At 41.7% G+C, this 12,699-nt stretch overlaps 1 protein-coding gene across 1 annotated transcript in view; it reads right to left on the bottom strand.

Moving 5' to 3' along the window:
- The window catches only part of LOC138592048 (CUB and sushi domain-containing protein 1-like), a 467,070-nt gene that overhangs the window by 170,236 nt on the left and 284,135 nt on the right, over positions 1-12,699 (bottom strand). The window contains exons 11-12 of the mRNA XM_069662659.1: positions 1,324-1,427; positions 863-975 (exon numbers count right to left, since the gene is read on the bottom strand). Of these exons, the coding sequence (XP_069518760.1) occupies positions 863-975; positions 1,324-1,427 (217 nt within the window). The remainder of the gene's footprint in view (positions 1-862; positions 976-1,323; positions 1,428-12,699) is intronic.

Here is a 12,699-nt window from a genome sequence, read left to right as displayed (position 1 = left end):
AGGTTAGCCGTTACAGTAATTAGAGGTCAGCCTCGTGTTAGCGAGGGTTTAACATCACCTCCAAACGCACACCAGCTACTCAGTGCAGATCCCCTTGAATAGTAAGCGACCCTGGACACTGTCAGCAGCATCACCGCATCAAACACGCCTAAGCAGAACCAGGAGCATAACCTTCATCCTCCCTCGCTCTCTTCCTCTCTCACGCACCCTCCACCTCTCCGAGCCGGTTTATTTCTTCTCACTCAATTTGTCATTTTGTCTCCTTCTGTCCCACTCTGTCAATTTCTTGTTGTCCCTCTTCCTCTGTCTCTGCGTTTATCAAATTACCCCTCTCTCCCTCCTTCTACCTGTCTCACTCTGTGTCTAGAGTGAATTCAATTTAGAACACTTCCATTTAGTTCAATTCGATTTAAAGAGCTGCACTGGCACACAAAGATGCAGTGTGTAATTAAATATATAAAAATAATAAATGGATTGTTCTGGATAATAAGTATTTAGAGGCACTTCTGCATCTCTCTGCCTCTCACCTTCACTCACTGTGACTGTCACCATCTTTATCTCTCTATCAGCGTCAGCTTTGGCGTAATAAGAAAAATAACCAAGCAAAACGATCAGCTGATGGACTCATAATTCATTTATTACCTTCTCTTAATGCCCGACCGCACACACACACTCGCACCCACACACAAGGACGGAAAACAACTGCTGTCTTTACTACTGGAACACCATGTCAGCAACGCCATGACTTTCACACTCAGTTATGTGAGCATATATCTCTGTTAGTGTGTGTGTGTGTGTGTGTGTGTCTGTCAGAGACAAAGAGAAGGCTGAGAAGTTGTTTTTATAGCTGGGGCCATCATACCTTCGTAGACCGCCTTGAACCCCGCTGAGCCGATCGTATCGTCTGACTGCAGGTGAAGCCACATCTGATTGGACAAGCTAACGATGAGGTCAGGGACACTGGAGCCAGTGAGCCTACACAAACACACACACACATACAGGAGCTGTGAAGAAGCATTACCTGTTTACCAGCAGGTATTTCTTACTTACAAAGTATTTCAGTTATTTAACCTTTTAACTCTTAGCTAGCCTGCAAGAGTACAACATTTCTGAGCACTGCAAACATCCACACTTGCTGAGAGTAATATGACTTTTTACTCAAAGCATCACAAGTTAATCTGCAAAACAATATAGTAAATGTGTAGCTACTTGATAGCTTCAATGTGTCACTAATTGTTCCTCTGAAAGTCTCCATTAGCTGAACTGTTTAATGATAATATTACTATATCACAGGCCATAATATATACTGTAAGTGGTGCTTACACATAGAGCACCCTCCGAGTGTCTCCGATCTTCCCTCCGTCTCCTACAGTCAGTGTGTCGTATCCTCTTTCCAGGTCAAACTCTTCAAATGACAGCTTGATCACCTGGAAACAAACAAACAAACAGGAAGAATAAGACATCAGGGGGGTACACTACAAAGAAGGATTTGCGGTTATCGAGGTAACTTCAGGGTTAACTCCAGGTTTGCAGCACTACGAAGGTGGTTCACTTCTTACCGTGGTAGATCACCATGGCAACTTATGCTGAACACCTAACCCGCTCTGGAGCAGGTTATGTTCGAGATAAGAGATCAACCTGTGCTGAACACCACCTACTGACCAATCAGGTCTCTTGATTTAGGAGCTCTGTGAGCAGAGAGAGAGTGGTAAAACACTTCCGCTTTACCGTCTGATTTTATGAAATATATTCATGACAGATATTCATTGTGCTCTACTGATATACATCTTCATTAGAGACTGATAAAAACACAGAGGCCTTGTGTTGTATTTATAAGATATGAAAATAAGCCTCCTTACTGCTTTAAATTGTGCTTTTGGTTTACTTGCTCCATAAGTTCGTTTGATACGCCTGGAGCTGAGAGAATAAGTCTAAGTCTGTCATAAACACCTCCTAAATACTGCTGTGCTATGTTAATGCAGACTAATTCATGAGTATCATTATAGTCAGTGGTGCTCTGATGATGGACCAGTGATTAAAGACTTCATTTGCACATTTAGACAGTCTGTGATTTTCTTCCAGTTGTCCTTCCTGCATTCAGCAGCTGCAGCTGAGTGGATTTCAGTCTGCATTAACTTCTTCATATCTTTCTAAAATCATAGTTTGCTCTCGAGTTTGCTCTCGATCAGCTGACGGCAGACTGGTCCCTGTGTGTCATACGCTGTGGACTCCGCCCCTTATATATGAACGCGCTCATAGAAAGCCTGGGTTGAGGTTTATTACCAGCGTGATCTTCTTTGTCAGGGTAACTCAAACCAGATAATCTGGGTATGTTAAACTCACTTAGTAGTATAGGCCCCTGGAAAGGTGAGAACACAAACGAGAATGAGTGTCAGATCAATTTCCAGCAAGAGGACCGAATGATCAGATAAACAGCACTCTTTAGCCATGAAAGTTGTGTATGATGTGAGGGGCTGCATGCTAATAACAGAAAATTAACATCATTCATTATAAAAGCAGCATTTTGTAAACAAAACCATTATTTTTGAAAAGACTGGCAGCCTCTGATGACCTCATGACCTCCTGTAATTATCAAGTCAGACCTCATGCCATGAAGTCATTTCTAATTACAGCTCTGAAGACAATCATTGTCGAGGGAAAAAACAGTCCTGAAGTTTCTGATTTCTACTTTATTCTACAATACGTCAACAAGTTGTTAAAAGTGTATTTGTATGCAGTCTTGGAAAACAACATTTGAATATATTTTCCGTGTTGTTTTTCACCGGTTATTCTGTTAAACATAAATGGAAAATGATAAGTTGAAAGAGCAAAAAAGTGATGACGTTGGAGGCATGTCTATCTGGTCGCAGGAGGGAACAAAGGTGGGAGGAAATGTTCTAAAACGAGCAAAAACCAATGATAAAAGCAGCAGGAGAGAGAAACACAACCAGTGTTCTTGGCCGTGACCGTCGTCTTCTTTAATAAAGCTGCTGTTCTATAAGCACATATCAGTTTTTCTGAGTTATCCATCTTTAATGAAAGCGAGCAGAGAGAAAGAACAAAGTATGCTTGCTTTTATTCGGCACCATCCTTCTTTACATACAGATCAACACAAATTACATCTGTGAGCGACGCACACACAAACACACCCCTCTGCTGCTGAACACGGAGAAATTGGGTGTTAAACGCCTGACTTGCAGGCACCTTCATGGCTGTAGTTGCATGCATACAGCACTGAATCATCAATCTGAAATGCCGTAATACTGGTTCTATTATTTGCTGCTTGTCCATTATTTATTAGCTGTATATCATGCGGCTGTCGGAGTGGGAAATGGCAAACCTCTGCTGTGTTCAGAGAAAATAGCTAGTCTCAATCAGTCACTTTGTGGTGCATGGTGAATAAGATGAACCATGAACTTGTAATATTGTAGATGAGAATCCATCGCATGGAAAATCACAGTACAGTGAAGGAAAAAGCTCTCCTGCAGGTGATGAGGATGTAAAAGGCATTTCAATGCACCAGGAGCAGCTACGCGTGGCTAAGCCTTCAGCCGTGCTTTGTCAGGAATAAAAATGGCTAACAAATGTTCAGATAACGTGAAAGAATATGGAACTATCAGAGGGATTAAGTGCCATAACGACAGGAATAGCAAATATTATACAACCTTGTAAAAAATCTACTCATAAACAATGTCCCTCCATCCACACACACAGTCTCAACTGTGGGAATTAATGTGCGAACTTTAATAAAAGAAAGCATTTATTTTTTTGACATCAGCAACTTACATTCAAGACTCAGCTCAGTGAATATTAGACTCATACTTGTATAAAGCATTTTTCACTGAATGCTGCAGCCTCTGGCAATGTTTAGTCTTCTCAATGCCAATGCAAAATGCAAAAGAACATTGTAAGGTATTAACTCCTGGCTTACAACAAACCAGAGAACAATAATAAGCCTTTGAAGTTTTGGTGTTTTTTATTCTCTTTTTCACTTAATCTGAGGGCCCATAAGAACACACGGCTCTCTGTAGACTTTTGAAAGATAGGTCTAAAACATTAACACCTCAGATGTTTCTTAACCCGCTTTTTAAGGACATGATAGTTTATCCACCAACATTATTACTGATCACGTCAACAGCCCAGGTATTACGGGGGATACAGAAACCATTTCCTGGTTGTCAAACCAAAGTTGATGTTTGGACAGACAGGTGACTGCTAATCGTTAGGCGTATATCTGGACAAACAGATTCACAGGCATGCACACATTTAAAGACAAGCTGACATTAAATTGCTTGTTTTTTTGTGATACAGCCACCTCATGTTGTTGAGAAATTGCATGCTCTGTACCCTCTGACCCGTCGAGGCATGGACTCCACTAGACCTCTGAAGGTGTGCTGAGGTATCTGGCACCAAGACGTTAGCAGCAGATCCTTAAGTCCTGTAAGTTGTGAGATGGGGCCTTCATGGATCAGACTTGTTTGTCCAGCACATCCCACAGATGCTCGACTGGATTGAGATCTGGGGAATTTGACTCGTTGTCGTGTTCCTCAAATCATTCCTGAACCATGTTTGCAGTGTGGCAGGGCGCATTAACCTGCTGAAAGAGGCCACTGCTATTACAGACTATCGTTTCAATGAAGGGGTGTACCTCGTCTGCAACAATGTTTAGGTAGGTGGTATGTGTCAAAGTAACATCCACATGAATGGCAGGACCCAAGGTTTCCCAGCAGAACATTACCCAAAGCATCACACTGCCTCCGCAGGCTTGCCTTCTTCCCATAGTGCATTCTGGTGCCATGTCTTCCCAAGGTAAGCGACGCACATGCACCCTGCCATCCACATGATGTAAAAAAATTAGCGATTTATCAGACAAAGCCACCTTCCAGTTCTCAGTGGTCCAGTTCTGATGCTCACCTGTCCATTGCTTTCAGCAGTGGACAGAGGTCAGCATGGGCACCCTGACTGGCCTGCAGCTACGCAGCCCCAAACGCAACAAACTGCGATGCACTGTGTGTTCTGACACCTTTCTATCAGAACCAACATTAACTTTATCAGCAGTTTGAGCTTCAGTAGCTCGAATTTTTCACATGACATGGACACACGTCTTGGGTTGAAGCCTGGCTTTCTAAAGGAGCTCTCAACATCCACAGAGGTAAAATTACCATGCTAATGCCCGTTGTAGGCTAGTTAGCTAATAAGCAAGTCGGCTGCAGCACACAAAACAGCTAAAACACTTAACCTGAAACGTTAAATTCAATCAGTGTGGGTCCTAAATGGTGAGGTCCTGATTCTTCAGTCGTGTCAGAGAAGTTAAGGTTGTTAAGATCGCAGAGCAGCAGCAGCAGCAGCAGCAGCTTGTGGCCATAAAGAAAAGGAGTGAAGCAGAACAGAATGGGAGACAGACTACTTCTCTGTGCATCCATGTGTGTTTGTCTGTCCGTGTGTGCACTGAGAGTGTGAGTAAGTGTATGGTGGTTTCCCAGGTATATCTGTCTTAACAACTGAAGCAGAATGATGTTAAGGCAGGCCTGTTTCACTGAAATTGGTGCACAGTTTGGCTGAATTTCAGCACCTACATGTTTCTGTCTTTATTTATATGTTTGTGCGTGTGTGTGTGTGACGAGCACTCGGGGCAAATTGCATAGAAGCAACAGACTTAGAGGAAGGAACTGAAGCGTTATCACACTAAGGTCATTAGCAAGAAGCTCAGTGCTGTTCAATAGATCCAAATGGGCCCATTTAGAAAGACATTAACAGCAGCCTGCAACCCCAAACTGCATTAGATTAGCTTCTTTATTTTCTTAAGCAAAGAGAGAAACTAAGAGGGAAAGAAGGGAAGGAAGGAAGCCACCATAGCAGCAGGAGTGTAGCCTTGGCATTGTTGAAAACTTAACACAAAATTCTTACTAATTTCTTTGCTTTAAATCACATTATCGTGTTTCAGTTCCTGCCACTCTCCCTAGTATTTCAGTATTTCAGAGTTTTTCATGTTCAGATTTGGTCGTTGCAGGCCCAAGATCAGGTAAAGTAAAAAAAAAAGTAGCGTTTCTGTTTCTGGGTGGATGCTCTTTGAAGGAGTAAGTGAAGCGTTATCACTTTAAGGTCATTAGCAAGCAGCAGAGCAGCTAAGAGCAGCTCAATAGGCTATTTAAACATTGTTAAGAGCAGTGTGCAATCCAAACCTACAGTGAAATACCTTTAGTCAGTCAGCCAGGGAAGTTGTAGTGCCATGAATATTAGGGTCTCCTCAGGGCAGGATTACTGCCGGGGAGCAACTGATAGTTATCTTTCTCTTACTCGAATGCTAAATTCCCAGCGGAAGGATGTTTGGCACTTAGGTCGAATAATTCAAGACATATTTTTACCGTCAGTGTCAGTCAGCAGAGCGGTCTGAAAAACAAGGTGGACTGCTTCTTGTGTTCAGCATTGTCTGTGCAAAACAAGAACAAACTGGAAACGGTTGTTACACCGGGAGGCAGGATAACTGGCTGACCATGGCAAAACAGTAGATTTAGCTAAGATAATAGCAGGCCCACTTCAGCCACTATTGTCAGAATAAGCACTTTTATATTCAGGTTGAAGGTGCAGAATGCCCAGGAGTCTGAATCACAGTCTGAACTTGGCACTTTGTTGAACTTGACACTTGATATCCTTCACAGGTTAGCACATGATGCTTCTATACCATACATCTGATGATTTTGTGCCACCTTTCATATACATTATGTGCTTTTATGTATGCAAAAAGCATTTTCCCTTAGGTTTCATTCATTCATAAATTCACTACAGACAGCGCTACCATTCCCTTTATCTACAGCAGACAATAATGCGTCGAGTCTACCTCGAGATGCCCCAGGAAAAAACTGGTAAACTCTTCTGTGCCTTCTGATCTTGCCCTCACTGCTGTGACCTTACTTCAGAGTAGAGCAAAGAGAACACACAGACATAATTGGGTGGACCAGTTCCTGAATTATCCTGTTGGACAGAAGCCGCAGGAGTGCTGAGTCACTGCTGAGCAGCAACAGTGGGTACACATTATTGTGTATCAATCCATAAACCTAAATCAGTGAAAAGTGATAATCATTATTATTATTTGCCTGTTCTTATTCTTCTGTAGCCTTGTCAGCTACAGACATGCTGGTAAAGGTGCATTGTCCTGCGTAAGGGAACTTTAGCAGGTGAGATCTGGTTATTTAAACTTGAGCCTTAAATGCTGTTGTGCAGGCCTTTGTTCCCCTAAGATATAGGATCTTATGTTGGCCTTAGATTGTTTAAATGTCAGCGCTTCATATGGTACAGAATCATTTCAACTGCAGAACAGTTTGAGGTAACTCCTGCCAGGGCTCGTACACATGGATAAAGTTTCATTTCAATCTTGGTGGCAGTAACGCCACACTTCTTATTACTATCACAAGAATCCAACAAAAGAGCCATTTTCCACACATGAGGCAGTGATTTCTAACAAAAACACAGTCAATATTTTCAATCTGGATTTGATGGATGTCCGGGCTGACCCCACAAAATTGAGCAATTACTGCAAAACAAAAGTTATATTTGCTAAAGTTGAGGCGTTTATCTAAGACAGCGTTTGAAGAAATGACAGAATGAAGTGTTTGTACATTATTTTCCAACAGAACAGCCCATAAACTAATTGAGTCGATAAAATCAGAAGTGTGTAGTGATGGTGTTCAGTTTGAGTTTGTGTCAGTAAACTGCACACTACTGATGGTTACAAAGTTGGATGGTCTAAGATGGAAGAAGCTAGACTGATAAGAGAGGCAAAATCATGTTGTTTGACGTCCTCTAAGTAGAAGTTTTGCATTAAAGAGGGGGTATTATGCAGTTTCACATTATAAGACATATATATAATGTAACAATGTTGGATGTCCAGACTAAACGTGGGTGAAGTTTCAAATCTGTAGGTAAAAGTATGTTGGAGTAATCCCCAGGCGTCTCAGCTCAGTCTGCAGGCTGCTGCGAACGCCAGGTTTCACACTGTTTTTTCTACACACTGCACTTTGTGACGACCCAAAGTGCAGCCTCAGCAGGCTTCAGAGAGCTGGCCAATCAGAAGAAAGTGAGCTTGTAGGTGAGGGGTTTCTTAAAGGGACAGAGCTGACTGAGTTATTTCAGGCAGAGGCTGTATGAGGGCCTGCACAGAGCACCAGTGTATTTTTTTAACTGTAAATTATGCTAAGCTACTCCACAGGTATCACAGAGTGAAATATGAAGCTTGAAATTAGCATAAAACCCCCCTTTAAAATTGCCAAATTAATAGCGTCACACTAATAACCCCACATATAACCATCAATACTATACAGGCCTAGGGTCAGGGTAGACACACTGTATTCTGCTGATGGGATTAAGGCTTACGAGAGGTGTATTTTGACAGAAATATTGTGCCCACTGGAGCTTTAATGCTTTTCTTTTACCCTGAGTCAAAAATACACTCAGAAAAAGTTGAGACTATGCACTGAGGTGACCCCTTGTCAGAGCAGTGCAGAGCGGGAACAGCTATCCTGACAGCAGAGTGTATGAGAATTATCTTGCTGAGATTGTGCAGCTATGTTGAGTCATTGGTGCGCTGCCACAGTGGCAGGTTGGGCCTTTTTTCAGATAGATTACTTAAAACCTTTCGGCCAAATAACACAAGAATAGAACAACCTGAGGCGGTTGTATGTGGGGTTTCTATTTTTAAAAGGCAATCAGTTAGAGAAAACAAAAGGCCTGTAGTAGAGGAGTTGTCAGACTGCTCTTAAAACTTGCTCTATTTTTTTAAATTCTACACTTTATTTCTTACTAACGTTTCTTTGACAATCTAATCAGACTTTTAGAAGCGCTTTTGCTGCTCAAGAGAACGGTATTAGTCATGTTTATAGTTTGGGCATCTTGCAGCTACAGTGAATTTTATGGTGGTAACACACCATGCAGCTGGGAAATGAGGGACTAACAGCAGCGGGATGCATACCAAGCCACTACTTGTAGATTCTCATCTTAACGATTGATTTGGATCCGCAGTGGAGAGCCTCTACAAGCTGTTGACCAGCACTAAAAAGCAGCACTTAAATGCAGCAGAAAAGTCCACTATAGTATGAGCTACAGCTTCTGGTAGCTGTAGGGTCAACTCCTTGCTGGACAAACTGTAAGTCATAAATATTTTAGCAGTTATTCCTGTTATACTAATTGTTATGTTGGAGGTTCCTATGGTTTAGCCTCATTAATATAAAGCAGGGTGTGAGCTTGCTACTCTGTGTGTATAAGGCCTTCAGCTTTCAGTCATAGCTTTTCTTTACATGTTAATTGTCTTTCAGGGTCTCCAGGGCTACAGTAAGTCCCAGTGTGCACTGACCAGAGGGCAGAGAGCGGCCTACACAGATGGTCAGGCAATCACAGGGCTTACATAGACATCCAATCACTCATTAACAGGCTACCTGACCTGCATGTCTTGGTGAACAGATTCAACGAGAGGAAACTCAGAACACAGGGAGGAAATAAAAACACTATAGAGGGCGCAGGATGCTAAATGAACTCAGATATGTCTTGCTCTGAGACACTGGGCCTCCACAGTCGTTACAGGCAGAGGCTGTATGAGGGCCTGCTCAGAGCACCAGTGTGAGAAAAATGAGTTTTTTTAAACTGGAAACTATGCAAAGATACTCCACAGGTATTTCAGAGTGAAATATGAAGCTTGAAATTTGCATAATACCCCCCCTTTAAAAATTAAGCATGTGATGAATGATGTAAAACTCTAGCCGTGGTGATTGACACCCTGGCAACCAATCAGAATGTTAGCACATTTACTTTAACATGTATAATTTAAACCAAGTAATGAGATGGTTGCCTGCAAGTATATGTCATGCAAAAAGGGTAGGTATCATAAGTTAAGCTTTAGCCTACACCTTTGGATTATGTAAGGAATTATATTTGTAATTTATATATAACTTCTACATGTTTACTGGTGGGGACAATTGTTAAATACGGACAGAAAAAAAAATTACTATTACACTTAATCTTAGGTTAGTGAAACAGGAAAAACATGATGCTAGACATAAAAGCTAAAAGAAAAAAATGATGGAATTCATTAAGATATGGCCAAAAGACATTAATTTCCTTCCATGTCATGTGTGTAACAAGGTCATTACAACGGACCAACGACTGTATATATAGACGGACAATGCATCTCCATCTGCTCCCATTGTATGAAATTGATGCCAAAATAGCCCCTGTGATAGGCGCTGCCATCTTGCGATGGTGACGTCATATGGAGCCAGTAGAGATTGACAAGTGAAGCGGCCGTAGCCACTTCCGCTAACCCAAACACACACATAACTTACCGAAAAAAAGCAAGGATCCTGCACACCGGTGTGTTTAACAGCAGAACAGCTTACCGGAACTGATTGGCTGCAGGAATCGAATTTGTCAACAGAGCTGTCAATCATCATTTTGACTAATGACTAATTAAAAGTAAACTTGTCAGAAAAATGAACACTTGGACGTGAATCAGCATGATAAGAACTAACTATAATGACAGAAACCATGTTTGGGAAAAATGTATTTGCTGTGTATTTTGATTTTATAGTTTGACTCATGTCCCAACTGTTAATATGGAGGAGGCGGGCTTTATGACCTATACTGCAGCCAGTCAGCAGGGGGCGATAGAGAGGGTTTGACTTCACTTTTGGGGAGCTGTCATGTCATCCATCTTTTTATTCACTCTATGCATCTGCCCTATGACAGGATAGTTTTGTTACATTTTGGGTTAAAATGTCAATGTTTTCGAGCTTATTTTTGTGACTCGCTGTTGTTATATGGTCTGACAAGTGATGTTCGGCACGGGACAAATAAAGAACCAGTCAATTCAAAAATAGACGGGCCTGTTGGCCGGACCCTTAAAGTACCCAGATGTGCCATGTTTATGTGTAGCGGTCCTGCCCTGAGGTGACCTGTGCTTTAAGTGGTACAAAAGCAAACGGCTGCTGTCTGGAATAACTCCCCTGTCGAGGTGTTACAGCACCTCGGAGTGCTGTTGACCTGTTGGCTGGACTGTTTAGGAAAATAAACTACATAATATGTTTCAGCAGCAGCTGTGTGACACGTCTGTGGAAACTGCATAATAAGCAGTGATACAGCAGAAAATGACCTGACAACGGCAGGCTGCAGGTGGAGAAATGTCCTGTTGACAAGTCTGTTATTTAGCAGGCGCTTTATTCCAGAAGTTTTATACCGCGGCTCAAAAATAAAATGTGCTTCACGTATTACTTAGAAAAGGCCTGTGCACAAAACAAAAATGTGTGACCTTGAGACATTCATGTATCATCGCAGACAGCATGCTTTGGTGGAGAGGAATACGCTTCGTGCTTGAGAGCCAAACACCGAGCTAATACAGTGAATAACCATCAGTCATGCTGCCGAATTACAGCCAAAAGCCACAAAAGCAAAGAGCCTTGAATCGAGATAAGATGCTAATTAGCAGCTATTGGTGATTTCTTTCCATTATCGTGGATACTGGCGCTTATTTTCACTGCACTTTACTGACGCATTTCACTCAGTCTATGTGTCCTCACCGAGCTAATGCATGTGTGTGATTCAGAAATTACACTATATCGCACTGTCGCAGCAAAGAAGTCCTTCCACAGTTATAGCTTATATATAATGTTGGTGAAACAACATGGTAAAACATGGTTTATTTAAAACTCAGGTATGTACAATAAGAAGTCATATGAAGAAAACCATGTTGATGACGATGTTGTCAAAACAAAGATAAATACATTTAACATAACAGTACAATCACAGCAGACAGGATTCAGGGCCCTTGACGTTCATTTGATCAGGGATTAAGCTCCATATTTAATTTAAGGATTAACATGCACACAAAAGAGTGCTTTAATCTGACCTTATTAAAATGAGGAAGCCTGTATCTCAGACGGTTTATTCAGCAGAGAAAATGGAATAAAAGGTAAAACTATAAACCAAAACTGTCGGTTCTAACAATCCATTACAGTTTGCACACCAACAGACATCCTAGTTGAACTTATCCCATTGAATTACAGTGTTCAGTTTTCCTTTCTAATGAGCCATTGTACTGTAAGTGACACTGCTGATGGTCCCACTTTCAGTTTTACCTCTGAACAAGGTGGCCATTAATCAAGGACAACTGATCGCTTGTTTGCAGTGGAATGATCCTCTTTCTGCTTGTGCTTGTAGGATTTAGAGTTAATGCTAAAACCTCATCTGTAATAAACCACGCTTTTTACTTTAATGTCAGTTTACTGATACCCAGTCTCGGAAGCTCTCAGCTAAAGTCTGAAGTTGATACAGCACACTTTTCAGGGCTTCCGGTGTAGCCAGCGGTTAGTGATAAAGGACTTCAAGTCAAGACTTCCTTTTCCTGCACTGCACTGTTTACAGTTAATAAGAAGCTAAATCGTCGTCAGATGACCACCTATGGGAGCCGGGATAGTATTACAGCATGTTGTGTTTCACCTGTTCGACTGTTTACACCAAAGTCTGCTGATACGTGATTGGTCAATACTACACTGCAATGCACTACAAATAGAAACCATGACACTAGGGCTGCACAGTTAATTGAATATTAATACCAATCATGATTTTGGCTTCCCATTAAATAAACATGACTGATGGCGATATTGATGTTTAAAATGCTGCTCCGCCTGTAGGAAACTCTGCTGCACATCAAATCAA

The sequence above is a fragment of the Semicossyphus pulcher genome, unplaced genomic scaffold (genome assembly GCF_022749685.1).
Source record: "Semicossyphus pulcher isolate SPU_LCO1_2020_fin unplaced genomic scaffold, fSemPul1.0.p SCAF_1, whole genome shotgun sequence".
NCBI lineage: Eukaryota > Metazoa > Chordata > Actinopteri > Labriformes > Labridae > Semicossyphus > Semicossyphus pulcher.
The sequence above is the reverse complement of the archived record's forward strand: the minus strand, read 5'-3'. Positions and strand labels throughout refer to the sequence as shown.